This window comes from Rhodotorula paludigena, assembly GCF_050403205.1.
Source record: "Rhodotorula paludigena JCM10292 DNA, Rt_paludigena_JCM10292v1_ctg49, whole genome shotgun sequence".
In the NCBI taxonomy this organism is placed as follows: Eukaryota; Fungi; Basidiomycota; class Microbotryomycetes; order Sporidiobolales; family Sporidiobolaceae; genus Rhodotorula; species Rhodotorula paludigena.
In genome coordinates, this window is record NW_027481409.1 from 14319 (window position 1) to 31032 (window position 16714).

A 16714-nucleotide genomic window follows, 5' to 3' on the forward strand; every position below is an offset into this window, starting at 1 on the left:
CTCGTGCGTTAAAGCGCCCGCGAGGAAAAGGTAGGAAGCCTTGCGCAGATCGTTACACTAGAAGAAGAGAAGGCGAGTGGAAACGGCTACAAACCTGTACGAGCGACGGACCGCGCGATGGGAAAAAGGACGAGGGGCGGACGAGGAATCTTCTGCGACCCTTGTTTCAGCCAAACATGCTGTTCTGCCACTCGCTGTTCGTCCCCGGGCGCTGTGCGGCCAACCCAAATTGCATCAGCGTGCTGTACCGCCCGAGTGGCCACGGCGCTCAGAGCCGCAGAAGAGGAGTCGCGCGGCGACGCACCTCGAGATCCGGATGCACCTGCCTCGCGCCCGGCCCTCCTGCGCCACCAAACGCCCCACCGCCGCCGCCTGGAGGAGGCTGCGGCTGGCCGGGGCGGAAAGGCCCGCCGCCGGCGTTGGGGCCGCCGAGCTCGCCCGACGGGGGGCCGTTCTGCGCGGGAGGAAAGGGGCGAGGAAGGGGGTCAGTATGCACGAGGATCGACGGTGCTCTCTGGTCCAGCGAGCCGGTGTTTGTGTGCCCGGAAAGGGGAAGGAGGAGGTGGACGAAAGAGAGAGAGAGATAGAAAGAGAGGAGAGACGCACGGTCGGTCCCACGGGGTCAAACCTCGCACCTGGTGGTGCGCCCATCGGCGGGAGGAACCCGTCCCCTCCCCATCTCCTCCCGTCCATCCCCCCTCCGCCCACGCCTCCCACGCCTCCACCGATCCCTCCGGGCCCAAAGCGCTCGCGGAAGAGCGGGTGGTCCGGCCCCATCACCATCCCGCCTCCGTCGTCCCCCCCTCCCCCGAGCCCTCCCCCAAACCCGCCTCTCCCTCCAAGCCCTCCGAGCCCGAACGTGCCCCCCATCCCCCCAAGCGGGTCCAAGTCGCGCCTCCCGACCTCTGCGAGCGGGCCGAACGCGCCTCCGCGGTTGCCCGAACCGGGAATCGCGAGCGGGTCGTTGCTCGGTCGACGGTCGGGATTCGAGGGCGAGGGCGGGAACATGCCCATGGGCCCGCCACGGTCGGGGAGGTAGGGCGGGCCGCGCCTGCCTGCACCGGCGCCTGATCCGGATCCAGAAGCCGCACCCGAGGACGAAGACGAGGACGCGGACGCGGGGAGCTCGTCGTAGCCGTCCTTGTGGAGTCCGGGGATGAGGCGCTGGAGTACGTTGATGCGGTACAACGAGACAAAGTCCTTGAGGCGGTGCGGCGCCGAGAAGGGCGTGCCGGTCGAGGGCGAGAGGGACGAGGCGGGGCAGGGGAAGGACGAGCGGGAGAAATAGTCTGCGACGACGAGGTCGAACGAGCTCGACTTTTGCGGGTTCTGCTCGCGGGAGGGAATGCGGAGGTGAGTCTGACTGGGCACGCGGAAGGAAGGAAGGGAGAGGGAGAGGGACGGACGTCGACTGCTGCGCCTGCGACGAGGAGGCGGTCTCCGAGCTGTACGACCGAGACGACGTAGTCGAGGCTGGACTGGGCGTGCTTGTAGCGGAACTTGAGCTCTGCGCCGGGAGCAGGCCAGCTGTCGGGGAGGCGGTTCGGGGTCGCGGGCTCGTCGGTGCTCTCGGCAGGTGGCGGGGGCGGGGCGGGGTCGACGAGGCGGAACTCGAGGGCCGAGTGGACTGCGTGCACGACGAGGGCGAGGGCGTGGGCGGGGGAAGCGAGCGAGCAGTCTGGCGCGACGAGCGAGGGCGCGAGGGTGCAGAGGGCGGCGGGGTCGAGCGGGTCGGGCATGGCTGGAGTGTGCAGTGGGTGGACTCAGATGTGAGCACGAGGTGCGCAGAGAGAGCAAAGGAGCGAGAGAAGCGTCGTCAGCGGACACACGAGAGGCGAGGTGGGGCTCAGTCACGGCGCACAAGAGTCGCACAGAAAGAGCTGCGAGCAAGTGCACACCGTCTGTGACACTGTACTGTCCACGGTGCACTGCACCCACGCTCACTCCGAGGGGACACTCGCCGCCACCTCGTTGCCCGTCGCGTCTCTCCTCATCGCATCGCTGCTCGTCTCTGCGCGCTCCCGTCTCGCTCTCTCACGCACTCGAGCAGTGCATCTGCAGAGTGAGCCATGGCCACCGCGCAGTTCGAGTCCATCTACCACGGCCTCGCCCCCACCAGCGGCAGTGCGTCCTCGCTCCTCCTCCCCGTCGCGTCCTCACGCGTCTCTGCTCACTTTCCGCCCGCCCCCGCGCACCCACGCAGAGCTCCGCATCGCTCCCTCGGGCTTGGGATGGAAGAGCTCCGACGAGACAGAGGCCGTCGTCACCGTCCCCGGCAGCGACATCAAGCGCATCGAGTGGATCCGGTCCGCACCCCCCCTCCCTCCACTCGCCCCTGCACGTACACGCTGACGCACGCGACATCTACAGCGTCGCACGCAACTACCAGATGCGCATCGCCACCGCCAAGAAGCGCACCACCTTTGACGGCTTTGTCAAGGAGGACTTTGAGCGCCTCTCCAACCTCTGCAAGCAGGTCCGTCTTCCCCCTCCCTCTCGCGCGCACCTCCGACTGCTGCACGCTGACGCACGCACGCACCCGCAGTACTACAACATGACGATCGAGACCAAGGACATCAGTCTCAGGGGGTGGAACTGGGGCGTCGCAGAGGTGCAGGGTGCGTCGCTTCCCCGCCCGCTCCCTCTTTGCCAAGCTCACCCAATCCAATCCCACGCGCAGCCGACGACCTCGCCTTCCTCGTCGCGGGCAAGCCCAGCTTCACCATCCCGCTCTCGCTCGTCCAAAACACGTCCATCACCAAAGCCGAAGTCGCGCTCGAGTTTGGCTCGGCCCTCGCCGCCGCACCCTCGGGCTCGGGCGCCGACGGCGGCGAGGACGCCGTCTCGCGCAAGAAGCGCCTCAAGCAGCAGCCGGACGAGGTCAGCGAGATGCGCCTCTACATCCCCGGCTCGGCGCGCGGCATGAAGAAAAAGGGCGACAAGGCGAAGGCCCGCGCAGAGGGCGTCAAGGGCGAGAACGCCAGCGACGACGACGACGACGAAGACGACGACGACGAGGACGACGAGGAGGGCGAGGCGGCCGCGATTGCGTTCCACGAGGCCGTCAAGGAAAAGGCGGCGATTGGCGAAATCTCGGGAGAGGCCATGTGCACCTTCCCCGAGGTCCTGTGCACGACGCCGCGCGGTCGCTTCGGTGCGTGCTGGGCCCGGGTCTCACTCTCTGTTTCCCGCATCCTGGACTGACCGCCGCCCCGCATGCTGCGCGCCCGCAGACATCGACATCTACGGCGACTTTATGCGGCTCAAGGGCAAGACGTACGACTACCGCGTCGCCTACACCCAAGTGCAGCGGCTGTTCCTCCTGCCCAAGCCCGACGACATCCACTCGCAGCTCGTCGTCAACATCGACCCGCCGATCCGCCAGGGCCAGACCCGCTACCCGTATCTCGTCATGCAGTTTATGCGCGAGGAAATGATGGAACTCGACCTCAACATTGACGAGTGCGCGCGCACCCGTCTCTCTCTCCCTCGGGCTCGGAGCTGACTGACGGGCTTGCCGACACACAGCGAGACGAACCGCACCAAGTTCAACGACGGCCTGCAGAAGCACTACGACGACCCGGCGCACGAAGTCGTGTCGATCATCCTGCGGCACGTGACGCAGAAAAAGGTGACGACGCCCGGGTCGTTCCAGTCGCACGACGGGCAGGCCGCCGTCAAGTGCAACCTCAAGGCCAACGAGGGCCAGCTCTACTTTCTCGAGAAGCAGCTCTTGTTCATCTCGAAGCAGCCGACGCTCGTCTCGTTCTCCGAGATCTCGGCCGTCGTCCTCGCGCGGTGCGTCGTCCCGCTCGTCCTTTCCCTCTTTACCTGCTCGTGTTAACTCTCGCTCCCTTCCCCTCCCCTCCCCTCCCCTGCCCTCACACAGCGTCGGCGGCGCGCTCCCCTCCGCACGCACGTTCGACCTCTCGATCCGCCTCAAAGACTCGTCCTCGGGCCAGCCGCTCGTCTTCAGCGCCCTGTCCAAGGAAGAGCTGAGCAACATTACCGACTTTCTCGAGCTGAAAAAGATCAAGCTCAAGAACGAGATGGACGAGCTCGCGGCCGCAGAGGCAGAGGCGCTGGGCGCGGCGGGCGGCGCGAGCAGCGACGACGACGACGATGCGATGAGTGTCGATGGAGAGGATGACAGCGAGGACGGGGGGCGCCGCGGCGCGGGGAGGAGGGGCAAGGGCGCGCGGATGCCCGATCTCAAGGGCGCGGCGATGCACGAGGACGACGACGAAGACTCGGAGGGTGCGTCCCCGTTTTCTCCCTTCCCTTACCGAAAATCGTTTGCTCGTTCGCCTTCGCGGGAGTGCGGCGTGCTGACGCTCTCCGTTCGTGCGTGCGTGCTGCGCGCGCAACAGTCGACGAGGACTTCGAGGCCGACTCGGACTCGGACGGCGGGAGCGCGAGCTCCGACTCGGAGGGGAGCGACGACGGTGGCGTCGCGAGCGAGGACGAAAAGCCCAAGAAGAAGAAGCAGAAGACGGGCTGATGGGGGCGGCGCTGTAGGGGGGTACGCGACGACGAGACGGTGTGACAGTTGCACGCCTTTGCGCTTGACAGTTTGCGCTGCGAGAGGGGTGCGAGAGAGCGCTCGAGACGCGAGAAGCGGGTCGATGCAGTTTTCGTAAGGCGAGTCTACGTCTGCGGATCCGTTCTAGCTTCCATGTCTGCTTCGTCGCCTACCGCGTTTGTCTGCGCAACGCACCAGGCCCTGAAGTCGCTCGGCAGCCGCTCGTCCTCGCCCTCCCCGTCGTCGTCCTCCAAGAACCTCACCTCGACGCGCTCCCGTTCCCCTCCCTCCCCCTCCCCACTCGCACGCCACACCTCCACCTCCCCTCCCCCCTCCGCCCCTCGCCCTCGCACCAGCCCTCCCCACTCCCTCCCCAGATACACCCTCCTCACCCCCCTCAGCGTCGGGTCCCTCCCGACCCTCGCGCTTACCTCGTCCCAAAAGTGCCCCGGCGGGTCAAACCCGAGCGGCTCGAGCACGAGCGTCTCGATCCCCCCTCCGCGGCGGGGGGAGGAGGGGAATGCGCGCCAGGGCGAGAGATAGTCGACAAAGGGCTGCCAGGGGACGTGCCATGCGATGCGGGCGGCGGGTGGGTGCAGGGCGCGCACGAGTGGGAGGGCGGGGATCGAGGCGCCCAGGGCGACGAGCGAGGGGAGGAGGAGGAGGAGGGGGAGCGGAGCGGCGAGAGCGGGGAGAGCGGACCGAGGGCCGGGGGGCCAGTCCCCGACGAGGAGGAGGAAGCGCACGGGGCGGAGGAGCGCGACCACCGCAGCTGCTGCGGCGGGGGTGGCGCCGTCGGTCGAGGATGTGGTGCTGAGGGTGCAGAGGAGGGCGGCGAAGGCGGGGAGGGTGAGAGTGAGGTGCGTCAGGTGGAGGGAGTAGAAGGCGAGGGGGTCGAGCGGGGCGGGGCGGAGGTAGGTCAGGCGGGTGATGCCTGTACGATCGAGTCCGCAAGCACGACAGCAGAGGGTGTCAGGTCTGAGAGCAGGGCACGCGAGGGAAAGAAGGCGACTCGCCGTGACCCTCTGGCAGCGGAGCGATGGCTGCCTCGTCAGTCCCGGCCACGACGAGCGTGTTGAGCCGTGGGCAAATGGACAAGATGCACTCCCAGCCCTGCAACGCCGCGCCGTCGATTCGCAGAGTGCGCACGTGCTGCGCTCCGTCGGTCTTCTCGAGCGAGTCTACGAAGGCGTCGAGTCGTGCGGCAGTAGCGAGCGCGACGTGGCGGTACAGGAGCGGGAGTGTGGCCGCGCGCCAGGTGTGGGACACGCGCGAGAAGGGGCCGAGGAGCGCGTAGCGTGCGGGGTGCGCTGCGGTGGGCCGGTGCAGGCGTGGGGAGGGGGAGGAGGCGAGGGCGAGGGTGCAGATGTGGTGCACGAGCTCGACGGGGAGCGCAGGGGTCTGGCGAGGGTGTCTAGTAAGTGGCCCTCGTAGGTGATCGTGGTCTCGAGTGCGCACCATGACACGCGAGTGCAAGCGAGCAGAAGCGGGAGAGCAAGGACAGGAGACGAGCGAGCACAAGAGGCAGCGGGGGCAGCAGCGAGCAGGGAGTGAGTCTACGGGAGTCTAGCACACGAGTCTGCAGCCTGGAACGAGCGACGGGTGAGCGGAAGCAGGGTAGCGTCGCGGGCAAAGAGGGACGAGGCGGTGCTCGCGGCGGCTTGCTGCCGGGTCGTTCCTCGCCGTGCTGCCCTGTGAACGCGAGTGTGCTCTGCATGGACGCGCCTGCGAGTCCCCGGCGTCGCCCGCTCAGCGCCTACTACGCGCCCTCTGCGCCCCTCGCTCCCTCCTCGCCGCATCGTTCAACCACGCTCGCGTCGTCGTCGTCGCGGCCCGCCTCGCCCTCCAAGGAGCAGGCAGGGGCAGGGCAGCGCACGCGACCGTCGCACCGCTCGGCCAACTCGCTCTCGTCCCTCGCACAGCTCAACCTCAACTCGCTCGCGTCCCACCCGCACGAACCCCTCGCGTCCCTCCGCCACCACCACCGCGAGCCCCTCCTCAAGCGCACAAACTCGATCCTCAACAGCCCCGCCACCCCCTGGGGAGAGTTCACCCACGCCCCCTTTGCCGCGCACGATGCCGCCCCCACCACCGCACTCTCCCACGAGCGCACTTTCGAGGATGTCCAGGAGCGCACCTTCTGCAAGTGGTCCGTCGCAGCTCTCCATTCGCTGTCTCGCGTGGTCCCGCCGACACGTCAGAGGCAGTATGACGATGGGCGAAACGCGCCGGACTGACCCTGCCACCACTTCCGCGTGCCGCACTCGACTCCCGCAGGATCAACGCGCGCCTCGACCCGCTCGGCCACCCGCCCGTGACCGACCTCGGCCGCGAATTCAGCGACGGCACCCGCCTCATCCAGCTCGTCGTGCGTTCAGGGACCCCTCTTCCTCTCTTCTGATACCGCTCTCGCTGACGAAGGGACGGCAACGACAGGAAGCGCTCACGGGCGAGCAGCTCGGGCGGTACAACCAGCAGCCTGTGCTCAGGGTTCAGAAGATGGAGAACGCCGGAAAGGCGCTCAAGCGCATCCGCGAGATGGTGCACCTCACCAACATCGGGCCCGAGGGTGCGTCCCTCTCTTGCGCTAGCTGGTTCGGCTCGTCCCGCCTCGATCAGGCAACGAGCTGATCAGACCAATCGAGCGTCGCACAGACGTTGTGGACGGGAACCGCAAGCTCATCCTCGGCATGATCTGGTCGCTCGTCCTGCGCTTCTCGATCGCCGACATCAAGTGCACTCGCCCTCTCGCCTGGTCTGACCTTCGAGCCAGCTGACTCGACTTCTCGAGCGCAGCGAGGAAGGGAGCAACGCCAAGGAGGGTCTCCTCCTCTGGGCGCAGCGCCGCACCGCGCCGTACGACGAGGTCGACGTGCAAGACTTCCACGCGAGCTGGAAGGACGGCCTCGCCTTGTGCGTCTCCAGCTCTCTGCACCCTTTTCTCTCCCGTCCGTCCTGTGGAGGGCTGCGGGCTGATGGCGTCCACGCGTCGGATCGCACAGCTGCGCGCTCATACACCGCCACCGGCCCGACCTGCTCGACTATGCCTCGCTGCGCAAGGACGCCGGCGCGGCGCCGCAGAACCTCGCGACGGCGTTCCGCATCGCCGACGAGCATCTCGGGATCCCCGTGCGTCTCCCAGCTCGGCTTTTTTAGCGCATCTGCATTCTCAAACATGACGCGGGTTCGCTGATCCATGCAACGAGCGTGCGCACAGCCCCTGCTCGAGGTCGAGGACGTGTGCAGCGCGCGCAGGCCCGACGAGCGGTCCATCATGACCTACGTCGCCCAGTTCTTCCACGCCTTCTCGTCGCGCGGTGCGTCTCTCCCATCCAACCCTCCTTCGAGAGCGCAAGCTGATCGTAGAGTGACACGTCGGTACGCAGCGCAAGCCGAGACTGAGGCCAAGGTCATCTCGCGCTTTGTCGAGCAGATGAGCGACATGATGCTCGCCGTCAACGACTACGAGGCGCGCGTGCAGGCCGTGCGCTCTCTCCCTTCCCAACTTCGCCCCATTCTCCTCGCCTGACCTCTGGGAACCCCCTCATGCGCAGCTCCTCGCAGCGCTCACCTCTCACCTCACCTCCTGGTCCCGCGCCCCTCCCCTCCCCTCCACCTCCTACCCGTCCCTCCTCGCGCTCCGCGCCGCGCTGCACACCTACCGCCGCACGCTCCGCCCCGCGTGGGTGCGCGAGCGTCTCGAGACGCAGGAATTGCTCGGGAATGTCCGGGTCAAACTCGAGACGTACGGGCTGAGGGGGTACGAGCCCGAGGTTGGGCTCAGGGTCGAGGTGCGTTACGGTCGCTCAATGTTGCGCTCGGAATGCGCATTTTCTGTGCGCGTCTCGTTGGGCGCAGATCTCAAGCTGATGTAGCTCGTTTTGCGCGACACAGGACGTGACCGAGGTGTGGGACAGGCTGGTCGAGGCGGAGAGGGAGCGCAGTCGGAGCATCGCGCTCTTCATCCGGCGGTGCGTCCCGCGTCCAGCCCGATCTCTCCGCCCGCTGCAGACGAAGTGTGCATCGGATTGATGGTCCTTGAGCCCCGTGCACAGGATTCAGGACGAGGCGCGGCAAGAAGTCGTCCAGCTCGCAGACGCCCTCTCGTCGCAGTGCGAAGAGACGCAGGCGGACCTCGCCGCCCTGTCACGGGTCGAAGTCGTGCGTCGTCGCGCCTCGTATTCCACCGTACGCCTCTGCGCCAGCTGACGGGCTTGTACGATGCTTCTTCACGTTGCGCCGACGACAGCCCCTCGAGCAGCAGCGCCGCCTCGCCCTCTCGCTCTCTTCCTCGCGCCTCCCCGCGCTGCACCACACGCTCTCCCGCCTCGCCGGCGCCTTCGCCGCCGCGCAAGCGTGCGACGCGCTCGATCCCGCAGAAGAAGAAGAAGAAGGAGCAGAGGGAGGCGGGGAGGCGAGATGCGCCGAGGCGGGCGGGGTCGCGCTCGGCGAGTGCGAGGAACGCGTGCAGGCGCTCGAGAGGGCCGTCAAGGCGCGGAGCGTCTTTGTCGAGAATCAGGTGCGCGCCCTCGCCCTCGCCTTTCCTTCTTCCCACACACACACACTCTCTCTGTCTCGCGCGCTGACGCGCTCGACGATGCTCGAACCAGGTGACGGCGCGCAAAGCGTCGACGCTCAAGCCCGAGCAGAAGGAAGAATTCGAGGGCGCGTTCCGCGCGTTCGACCGTAACTCGGAGGGGAGGATCGAGGTCGAGGCGCTCGGGGGCGTGCTCGGCAGCTTGGGCGTCAGCGAGGTGGTGCGTTTCCTCTCTCTACGTTGTCGTGTGCGGAGGTCGCGAAGCGACGGTGAGCTCACTGCATGCGGATCTGCTCTCGCAGAACCTCGACGAGGTCAAGCTTGATGAGGACGGGCTCGTCACGTTCGAAGCGTACCTCAAGTACATGGTGCGTTGACTTCTGTCTATCTAATCATGGCTGAGCGCGAATATCAGATGGCCGAGGTCATCGTATCTGGCCGAAGGAAACTGACCGACCTTCGGCCGACCGACCCCTTGACCCCTCCCCGCGCTTCCGGCTTCGCTCTCGCCCGGCTCGATCCTCACCGCCTTTCTGCTGTCTTCCCCTTGCGCAGACCGAACGCGCCGAGGACCGGCCGTCAGCGACGAAACTGCGCAGCCTGTTCCGCTCGGTCGCGGGCAACAAGGTTCGTCCCTCTCTCTCTGCGGTTCCTCCCCCTCGTGTTTCGTGGGTCGGTCCGCACGACCCGGCGGACTGCCAAGCGCGCATCTGCACGGGACCTGGTCTGGTCTCATCTGGTCCGTCGGTCGGCCGTGGTGGACCTGCTCGGGTGCGGGCGAAGCGCCACAGGCGGCGTGCGGTTCGCTGCCGCGTTTGCCTCATCGCGGCGTTGTGCGTGTTCGTTGGGCCGCCGCTGTCAAAACTTGCTGCGATGCACTGCTCTGCTGGCGAACACATTCCCGAATCTGCATGCTCACCGGCTTTGCCGCCGTCTCGCAGGACTTTGTGACCGACCTCGACCTGACACGGCTGCAGCTCGCGCCGCAGGCGCTCGAGTTTCTGCAGACGTGGCTCCCGCCGCACGTCTCGACGGGCGAGGTCTCGGCGGCCGAGGCATATGACGGCGTCGAGGGCGACGACGAGGGGAAGCAATACTCGTTCGACGAGTTCCTCGCCATGTTTCTGCAAGAGTAGACGCATACGGCGGCGCTATAGACACTTGCGCTCTCTCTCTTAATCCCTGTTGTAGCACCTCCGTCGTACGCTGCCCCCTCTTGTCGTTTTCAGCAGCCACATTTGCAACTCGCGCTGCCTCACTCGAGCTTGGCCCGACGCACGGAAGAGATGCAGAAAGCGGCGTGCCCATGTATTGCCGCGCAGCGAGATGAATCGATGGATGGATGGTACAGAGATGCAAAGGCCAGGTTGTTGAAAACGACACGGATAGGGCACGACGGGTGACGACAACACCGGTGAGGTGGGACTGAACAGACACGGCAGCGAGGGTACGGAATGGAGGTACGGAATGGAGGATACGGAGGTCGTGCAGATGCGCTTGACGGAGCGCAAGGAGCGCGGGTCAGTAGGCCGTGCGGATCGGAGCAGGCGACCACTGTGTCGTCGAGTGCGGCAGCGCAGGAGGGTAGTACTGGGCGTGCTGCGGCGCACGGTACGCGTCGCTCATGCCCGAGGTGGTGTACTGCGACGAGTGCAGCTGCTGATGCGAGTACGACGACGAAGGGGGCAGGCCGAAGCGCGACTGCAGCGTCGGGAGCGGGGCGTACGACGAGCGCGGGCTCGAGTCCGCCGCGCCCACGACGCCCGAGTTCGTCACAAGCTGCCGCGGGTCGACGTCGTGGTGCGATGCCGGGTCGCTCGGCGGGACGGTTTGCGACAACGCAGGGAGGCCGACAACCTGCTGCAAGGGCGAGTTGTCCGGCGAAGGCGTGTGGTACGAGTGCGCGCCCGCGTCGGATGCAACGTCCTTGCCTGAGTGCGCGGGCGGTGCGATCGGCTGGTACGATGCCGCAAAGGGCGACGGCTCGTACGTCAGGTGCGAGTGCGGCTGATGGTGGCTGTACGCCGCCGTCGCGCCGTTCGGAACGTAGTCGTGCGGCGGAACTGTCGTTGCGTTCGTGAAAAAGGTGCTCGTCGTCGGACTGAAGGTCGGCGTCGGGTAAGGCGAGGGGCGGAACCCAGGCCCGGTGGGCGGGACCGTCTCCGAGTCGTACAGGGCCTGGTTCTCCTGCTCGTCCTCGCCAACCGCGGCAAGCGAGCTGCTGGTCTGGATGCACAGCGACGATGCCGCTTTGCGCAGACGTGGCCGCTCCTCGTGCAGGCTCGAGAGCGACGACGTGTACGTTGCCTGCCCCGACGGCGTCAGCTTGAACTCGCCTAGGCTCGACCTTCGCGGCGCAGTCGTGTAGCGGTCGGCGACGTCCTCGCGACTCGGGTCGAACCAGGATGCGGTCGCGGGCGCGTAGGCTCGCCACTGCGTCGTCTCGTGTCGCGGCTGCGACGTGTTAAACGACTGCCCGAACGAAGGGAGCTGGAGGACCGGGCGGTCGGTACCGAGCGACGAGCGGTAGTCGCTGGGTTGCCAGGCCGGAAGGCTGTAAGGCGCCGAAGAGGGGAAACCTTCGTCCGATGCCGCCGAGCACTCACTCGCGCGCCGCCCACCCTTCTCAGGACGGTTGCGGGCTTTGCGGATGATCTTCGTGAGCTGCGAAGGGTCGCCGCGAACGAAAAACCCGGAAGGGTGGCTGGACGAACGCAGACGAGCGAGTCAGTCGAGATTCAGACGAGGGTCAGCCCCTCCCACGCGGCTGCGACCGACGCACCTGAAGAGAATGTAGCCCGGGTTCGAGTTGCGACGCTCCGTCGAGCGACGACGGTCAGAGAGTCGGCGGAACGAGTAGTACGAGAGTTGACGCTGCACGCGAGCAGAACAAGGTTAGCCTTGCGCACCCAACGATGCTTCACCCGCACTCGTTTTCTTCCGCACGTCTCTTTGCACACACGCGCGGGCAACTCACAATGAAGCTGCTCAGACTGGCGAGTGGCGGAGTGGCTGGTCAGCATCAAGTCGAAAGGCGGGCGGGATCAAGAGGCGCGCACGAGTGAAATTCGAAGGCAGGACTCAGGGCGTGGATCGCGACGGCGTCCTTCGAGCTGATCTCGAACGAGTCGTCGGTGACCCAGCGCAAGCCATTCGAGTCGAGCGGGTTCTCCAGGATGCTGTACCATCCAGCAGAGAGCAGAGTCAGCACGACAGCACGGCAGCGCGAGAGCAATCAAAAACGGGCTGCCGGCGCATTTGACGAAGCGATACACACCTGTGAAGCTTCTGGAGGAATTGGCTGCGAGGCGCCTTTGACGGAGTGTTCGTGGAGGGCGCTGCGGTCGTCGAAGCGGACGTTGACATGGTGATCGGAGTGCGCGGAACGTCAGGAAGAGGATGTGGAGGCGTGCGAGCGTGCGCGCAAGGGAGCAGGCGGCAGACGATGTCGGAACGCGATAGACGAGAGCACACAGAGCCAGCCGCGTCGAGCGGGCAGAGCGTCGGCAGACGAATTCGCGGCGACGATGCGGAGGAGCGACGCAGGAGGTGGTAAGAAGGAGAGGAATGATGGAGCGGGCCTCAAGGAGAGTTGGAGGCTGTGAGCCAGCTGGCCACGATGACCAGCGCACGAGCGACCCCTGCTGCACCCGACGAACCGGCTCGCCCAAGCATGCCTGCCTTCCCAGAGAGCGCAGCGAGCGCGCTTTGCCGAAATGCTCGGCTCCAAATAGTTAGCTCCAGACCGACCAAGGCACGCAGGCACAAACGAGGAAGCCCACCCCAGCCCACCTTGTTAAGGTTGTTTCAGAGCGGTCAGCAGCCGAGTCTGTTCCTCGCCCACGTCTCGATCAGTGTGCCAAGCTCCACGATCCACGAAACTTGCGCTGCTGGCAGCGAAGCATGCGCAAGTCTGTACGCGTTTGGACGCGCCTCTCGCGCGAGCGTCCATCTCGTCGCAGGGTCGAAGTCACCCCGCGATGCACAGGACACCGAAAGATATAGACCGTGCTGTACAGAATCTCGCAAGACCAAGCGCGCGACAGGTGCAGCGCCGATCTTTGGAGTGCCGCCATTTGCAAAGCAAGCCGTGAAAATGCCGCAGCTGCAGAAACGGGAAGGTTGGGTTCGCGGGCAAGAGATAGAGCCCCCCCGCCCTCCTGGAGTCTGCGGCTTCATCGTCGAGCCGTCGAGCGTGCCAGGCTCCAGCAAACGTCAGGCCGGCGTTGAGCCGACGCTTCGCAAGAGACTTGCCCCGTGCAGCAATCGGTCCTTCAGCAAGCCCACACGTCGGTGCAGGCCAGGTCATGCCGCAACACCCGGCTCGCACCGCAACGGGTTTCGCCAGATACCGAAGCGATCGTCGAGCGACCGTGGGTTGTACATAGGCGGCGGCACGTGCCAGGCGGGAACGCGCCGTCTCGCGTGTCAGGCCGGAACGTGCCGTCACGCCTCCAGAATCTCGCAGGGAACGAGACAAACTCCGCTCGCGGATACTCCGCTCGCGCCAGTTTTCGCAGTCCTCCTGAATCCTGCAGCGCCGCCGAGCGCTCGAGCCCACGCGATGAGCCAGCGAAAATCAAGGCATGGCCGTTGTTGCGATGCGAGCGGAAGAGCGAGAGGGTATCCAATCGCGAAGAGAGGGTATCTACGGTTGCGTTCGCTAGTTGCGGCGCGGTGGGCGTCCGTCCTTGATGGGCTCTTCAGGAAGTGGCCAGTTGCCCACTGTTGCCGTCAGTAGGGCGTAAGTCAGAATCGGGACTCGTTGAAGAAGAGCGCGAGCGGAATACGGCAACGCACGGCAGTCGTATGCCCAGTCGATGCTTTCTACCCGGTCCTTCGTGGCTTGCACGAAAGCGTCGAGGTGGCACAACCCGTCGTCGTTAAATGCGCAACCCTCGATGTGGTCGAGCGGAACAACGCCATCGTTCAGTACCCATCGAACGAAGCGTGCATCCTTGCCCTGTGGCACGAGCGACGACGAAGGACACGAGAGGACTTGCGAGTGCAGGTTGGCGGCGAACGGCGAGACAGACGAGGTGACAAAGGAAAGATCCGATGGGATGTGGTCGGTGGGGAGCGGGCCAGAGCGGGCGAAGGAGGAGAAGCCGAGGGTCGTGATGACGGCCGAAATGATCGTGTCGTGCGTGGCGTCGACGTACAGCCGCTGATCAAGCGGGAAGAACTCGGGTGTGTGAAGGGTAGAGTTCGTTGTGGAGTCGAACACCTTGAGCGGCTGCTTGGTCGTGCGGGCCAGCCACTCCTGAACCCAGCCCTTGCCAACTGCGGCTTGTGCGCCCTGGCCGAAGGCTAGTATTTGCGAACCGAAGCGGGTCCCGGTAGAGAAGGAAGGAAGGAAGAGCGTATTAGGTCCGGGCGAGTCAGCTCACGATACGCAGAGGAAGGCAGATGCAGACAGGGGAACGCACAGAATGCGTCATAGAACTCGATGTCGTGCGCATACTCGAAGCCGCGCCACTCGTCCTCTGCGCTTGCGAACAGTCAGCGATGTGAACGAGAAGTCGTAGAGGTCAACGCACCGGTAAAGAGCGGGCAGAAGGCGCTGCCGCCGAGCGCGACAAGCTCGTATGCACACAACAATTGCATCTGTGGAGCAGCAAGCGTGGGTCAGCACGCGACCGGAGGCAAGATCCTCCTCCCGACAGGACTCGCTCGAGGTCACGTTGAGAGGGAAGGAGCAACAAGCCTCGACAAACGGAACGCACGTTGAACAGATCGCGATGACGCAGCGTCACACCCTCAATGAGCGGCTGCACGCGCTGTAGAGCGTTGTCGAGGTAGCGCTTGATCCACTCGGCCATCTTCTGAGGTGCGCGTGTGCGGCCGTAGTCGATTGCGTTCTTGCACGTCATGTACGGCGCGAGCGTATTGTTGAATCCCGGCCACTCGATGGTCACGAGTTGGTGATACTGCTGCTCAAAGGGGACTGAGTGTCCGAACATGTCAGTCGGGCATGCACCGTGAGCTGCGGGCGGACGAGCAGAAGGGAGATACTCACTGCCGAAGAAGCCCGCAGCAAAGTTCTGTGCGCTCTTGAGCATGCGATCCTGTCAATGTCAGGTAAATCAGTACCAAGGCGAGCTTTACTGATCGCGCGAGGGGCGGAGCGAACCTGGCTCTCGGTGCGGAAGACGGGTTTCTGCTTCGAGTCAAGCAAGTGCCCGTACTTGGTGCGGAACGACACGCCCAGATTGAACAGCTGCTCGCGCCCGAACGGCGTGAGAATCTCTGCGCCAAGCTGGTACTTCCACGAGTTGAGGAAAGAGAGGTTGCCCGACGCCTTGAAGCCTGGCGCGCCCACGACATCCTTTGCAAACGCTTCGGTTCCTGCACCTGTAGTCGGATAGCGAGCGCCATGGCTGCGCGCGCGCGCGATACAGGCAGCAAGGAACGAGCAGATCAGTTTATCGTCCCGGGGGAAGGAACAGCGTTCTCAGCGATCTGCAGGTCTGGAACGCACCGATGGAGGAGCTGGACCTGCGCAGGCAAATGCGACGCGCCGAGCAATGTCAGTCACAATATCCGTGGACGGCCAGGGCAAGCCGCAAAGAGGGTGCGGGAAGTAGCCGTATTTTCGGTCGGGTACGCGGGAGAGGGACGCCCGGGTGGAGTTGTACAGGCACCATTCGCGGGCCTGAATCTGTCCATCTCCCCGAGAAGACGGTCGAAAGTGCATCGCCGGTCTAGCCCGCGCGGGACGGACGATCGGTCGGGCTCGGGTCGGACAGGCGAGGAGGCCTGGACCTTCCACTCCCTGCCTGTCCTGTCGAATCCAGGCAGGTCGGCACCGCGATCCGCACGGCAATGCGAGCGTGATTGCTTGCGATGCGATGCTGCAAGGGGACGTGGCATCGCGCACCTGTTCGACCGTGCAGCCCTGAGGGATCTGAGCCGTGCCCTTAAGTCCATGGTTGACGGTCCGCCAAGGCGAGAGGTTCCCGAGAAAGTGCAGTATGTTAAACTGCATGCAATGTCGTTCCGCATTAGGAACCGTCGCGAGACAGAAGCGCGAGGTAGGTACGCACCTTCTCCGAAACGAGTTCGGGAGGGGGGTGGAGGGGCGAGGAGTCGAAGTTCGAAGGGTAGCTCGTGGCTGCTGCGAACGCTTCTCCGCCCTGTGCGAGTCGTGTCAGCGGTACCCTCAGGCAGATATCTGACCTGGCACGTACCGTGGGTGTAGGGCCAGCGTAGCCCACTGAAGTCGGAAAGTGAGGGTCGTCCGTCGAAGGAACGAGCCCGTCCCTCGAGTCGAGATAAGACTGGCCAAACGCAAGCCAGACGATGCCCAGACCCAGCGAGCCCAACACAGCGTATGCCCAGGCGGTGCGGAAAGGCGAGCGCTTGTCGGGTGATGAAGCCGATGAGGGGGACTGTCCTGGTCCTGGAAGCAGCGGCGAGTTGGACTCGACGTCCGAGTCGCTAGCTTCGTGTTGTCTCGCCATCTCTGCGAGTCGAACGGAGCAGCGAGCGACGAGGACAGGATGTGAAGGCGGACGTTCGTCGCGAGCAGCACCGCCTCCTCACGCGGCAGAAGGTCAGTGCACTCGTTGGCACAGCGCCCGACAGCCACTACCGCTGTAGAGTGACTTGCTAGCTATAGATTACGATGGGATCGACTAAGACAGAAAATGCAT

At 65.3% G+C, this 16714-nt stretch overlaps 6 protein-coding genes across 6 annotated transcripts; 2 read left to right on the forward strand and 4 right to left on the reverse strand.

Annotated features, from left to right (window-relative positions):
* Positions 1-166: 166 nt before the first annotated feature.
* Positions 167-1739, reverse strand: JCM10292_005654 (uncharacterized protein; the record flags this gene model as incomplete). The annotated part of the gene is made up of 4 exons (XM_076651301.1): positions 167-211; positions 305-454; positions 607-1329; positions 1407-1739. The coding sequence occupies 4 exons, from the start codon at positions 1737-1739 to the stop codon at positions 167-169; spliced, it is 1251 nt and encodes a 416-aa protein (XP_076503095.1).
* A 330-nt stretch (positions 1740-2069) lies between these two features.
* On the forward strand, positions 2070-4501 carry JCM10292_005655 (uncharacterized protein; the record flags this gene model as incomplete). The annotated part of the gene is made up of 9 exons (XM_076651302.1): positions 2070-2124; positions 2204-2306; positions 2371-2476; positions 2546-2618; positions 2681-3154; positions 3234-3462; positions 3529-3798; positions 3890-4257; positions 4371-4501. The coding sequence occupies 9 exons, from the start codon at positions 2070-2072 to the stop codon at positions 4499-4501; spliced, it is 1809 nt and encodes a 602-aa protein (XP_076503096.1).
* Positions 4502-4647: 146 nt separating this feature from the next.
* JCM10292_005656 (uncharacterized protein) lies at positions 4648-5983 on the reverse strand (the record flags this gene model as incomplete). The annotated part of the gene is made up of 4 exons (XM_076651303.1): positions 4648-4653; positions 4954-5456; positions 5545-5923; positions 5981-5983. The coding sequence occupies 4 exons, from the start codon at positions 5981-5983 to the stop codon at positions 4648-4650; spliced, it is 891 nt and encodes a 296-aa protein (XP_076503097.1).
* Positions 5984-6237: 254 nt separating this feature from the next.
* Positions 6238-10195, forward strand: JCM10292_005657 (uncharacterized protein; the record flags this gene model as incomplete). Its single annotated transcript, XM_076651304.1, has 16 exons — positions 6238-6671; positions 6800-6890; positions 6959-7091; positions 7178-7256; positions 7319-7435; positions 7525-7651; positions 7740-7839; positions 7909-8006; positions 8077-8313; positions 8417-8493; positions 8578-8683; positions 8772-9041; positions 9133-9279; positions 9362-9427; positions 9615-9686; positions 10001-10195. 16 exons carry the CDS (start codon positions 6238-6240, stop codon positions 10193-10195), a joined length of 2349 nt encoding a protein of 782 aa, XP_076503098.1.
* A 385-nt stretch (positions 10196-10580) lies between these two features.
* JCM10292_005658 (uncharacterized protein) lies at positions 10581-12425 on the reverse strand (the record flags this gene model as incomplete). The annotated part of the gene is made up of 5 exons (XM_076651305.1): positions 10581-11763; positions 11842-11933; positions 12037-12052; positions 12119-12238; positions 12337-12425. The coding sequence occupies 5 exons, from the start codon at positions 12423-12425 to the stop codon at positions 10581-10583; spliced, it is 1500 nt and encodes a 499-aa protein (XP_076503099.1).
* Positions 12426-13722: 1297 nt separating this feature from the next.
* On the reverse strand, positions 13723-16522 carry JCM10292_005659 (histidine phosphatase family protein; the record flags this gene model as incomplete). Its single annotated transcript, XM_076651306.1, has 11 exons — positions 13723-13784; positions 13860-14369; positions 14489-14545; positions 14600-14666; positions 14786-15006; positions 15079-15127; positions 15193-15439; positions 15541-15557; positions 15940-16041; positions 16106-16195; positions 16250-16522. The coding sequence occupies 11 exons, from the start codon at positions 16520-16522 to the stop codon at positions 13723-13725; spliced, it is 1695 nt and encodes a 564-aa protein (XP_076503100.1).
* Positions 16523-16714: the final 192 nt, after the last annotated feature.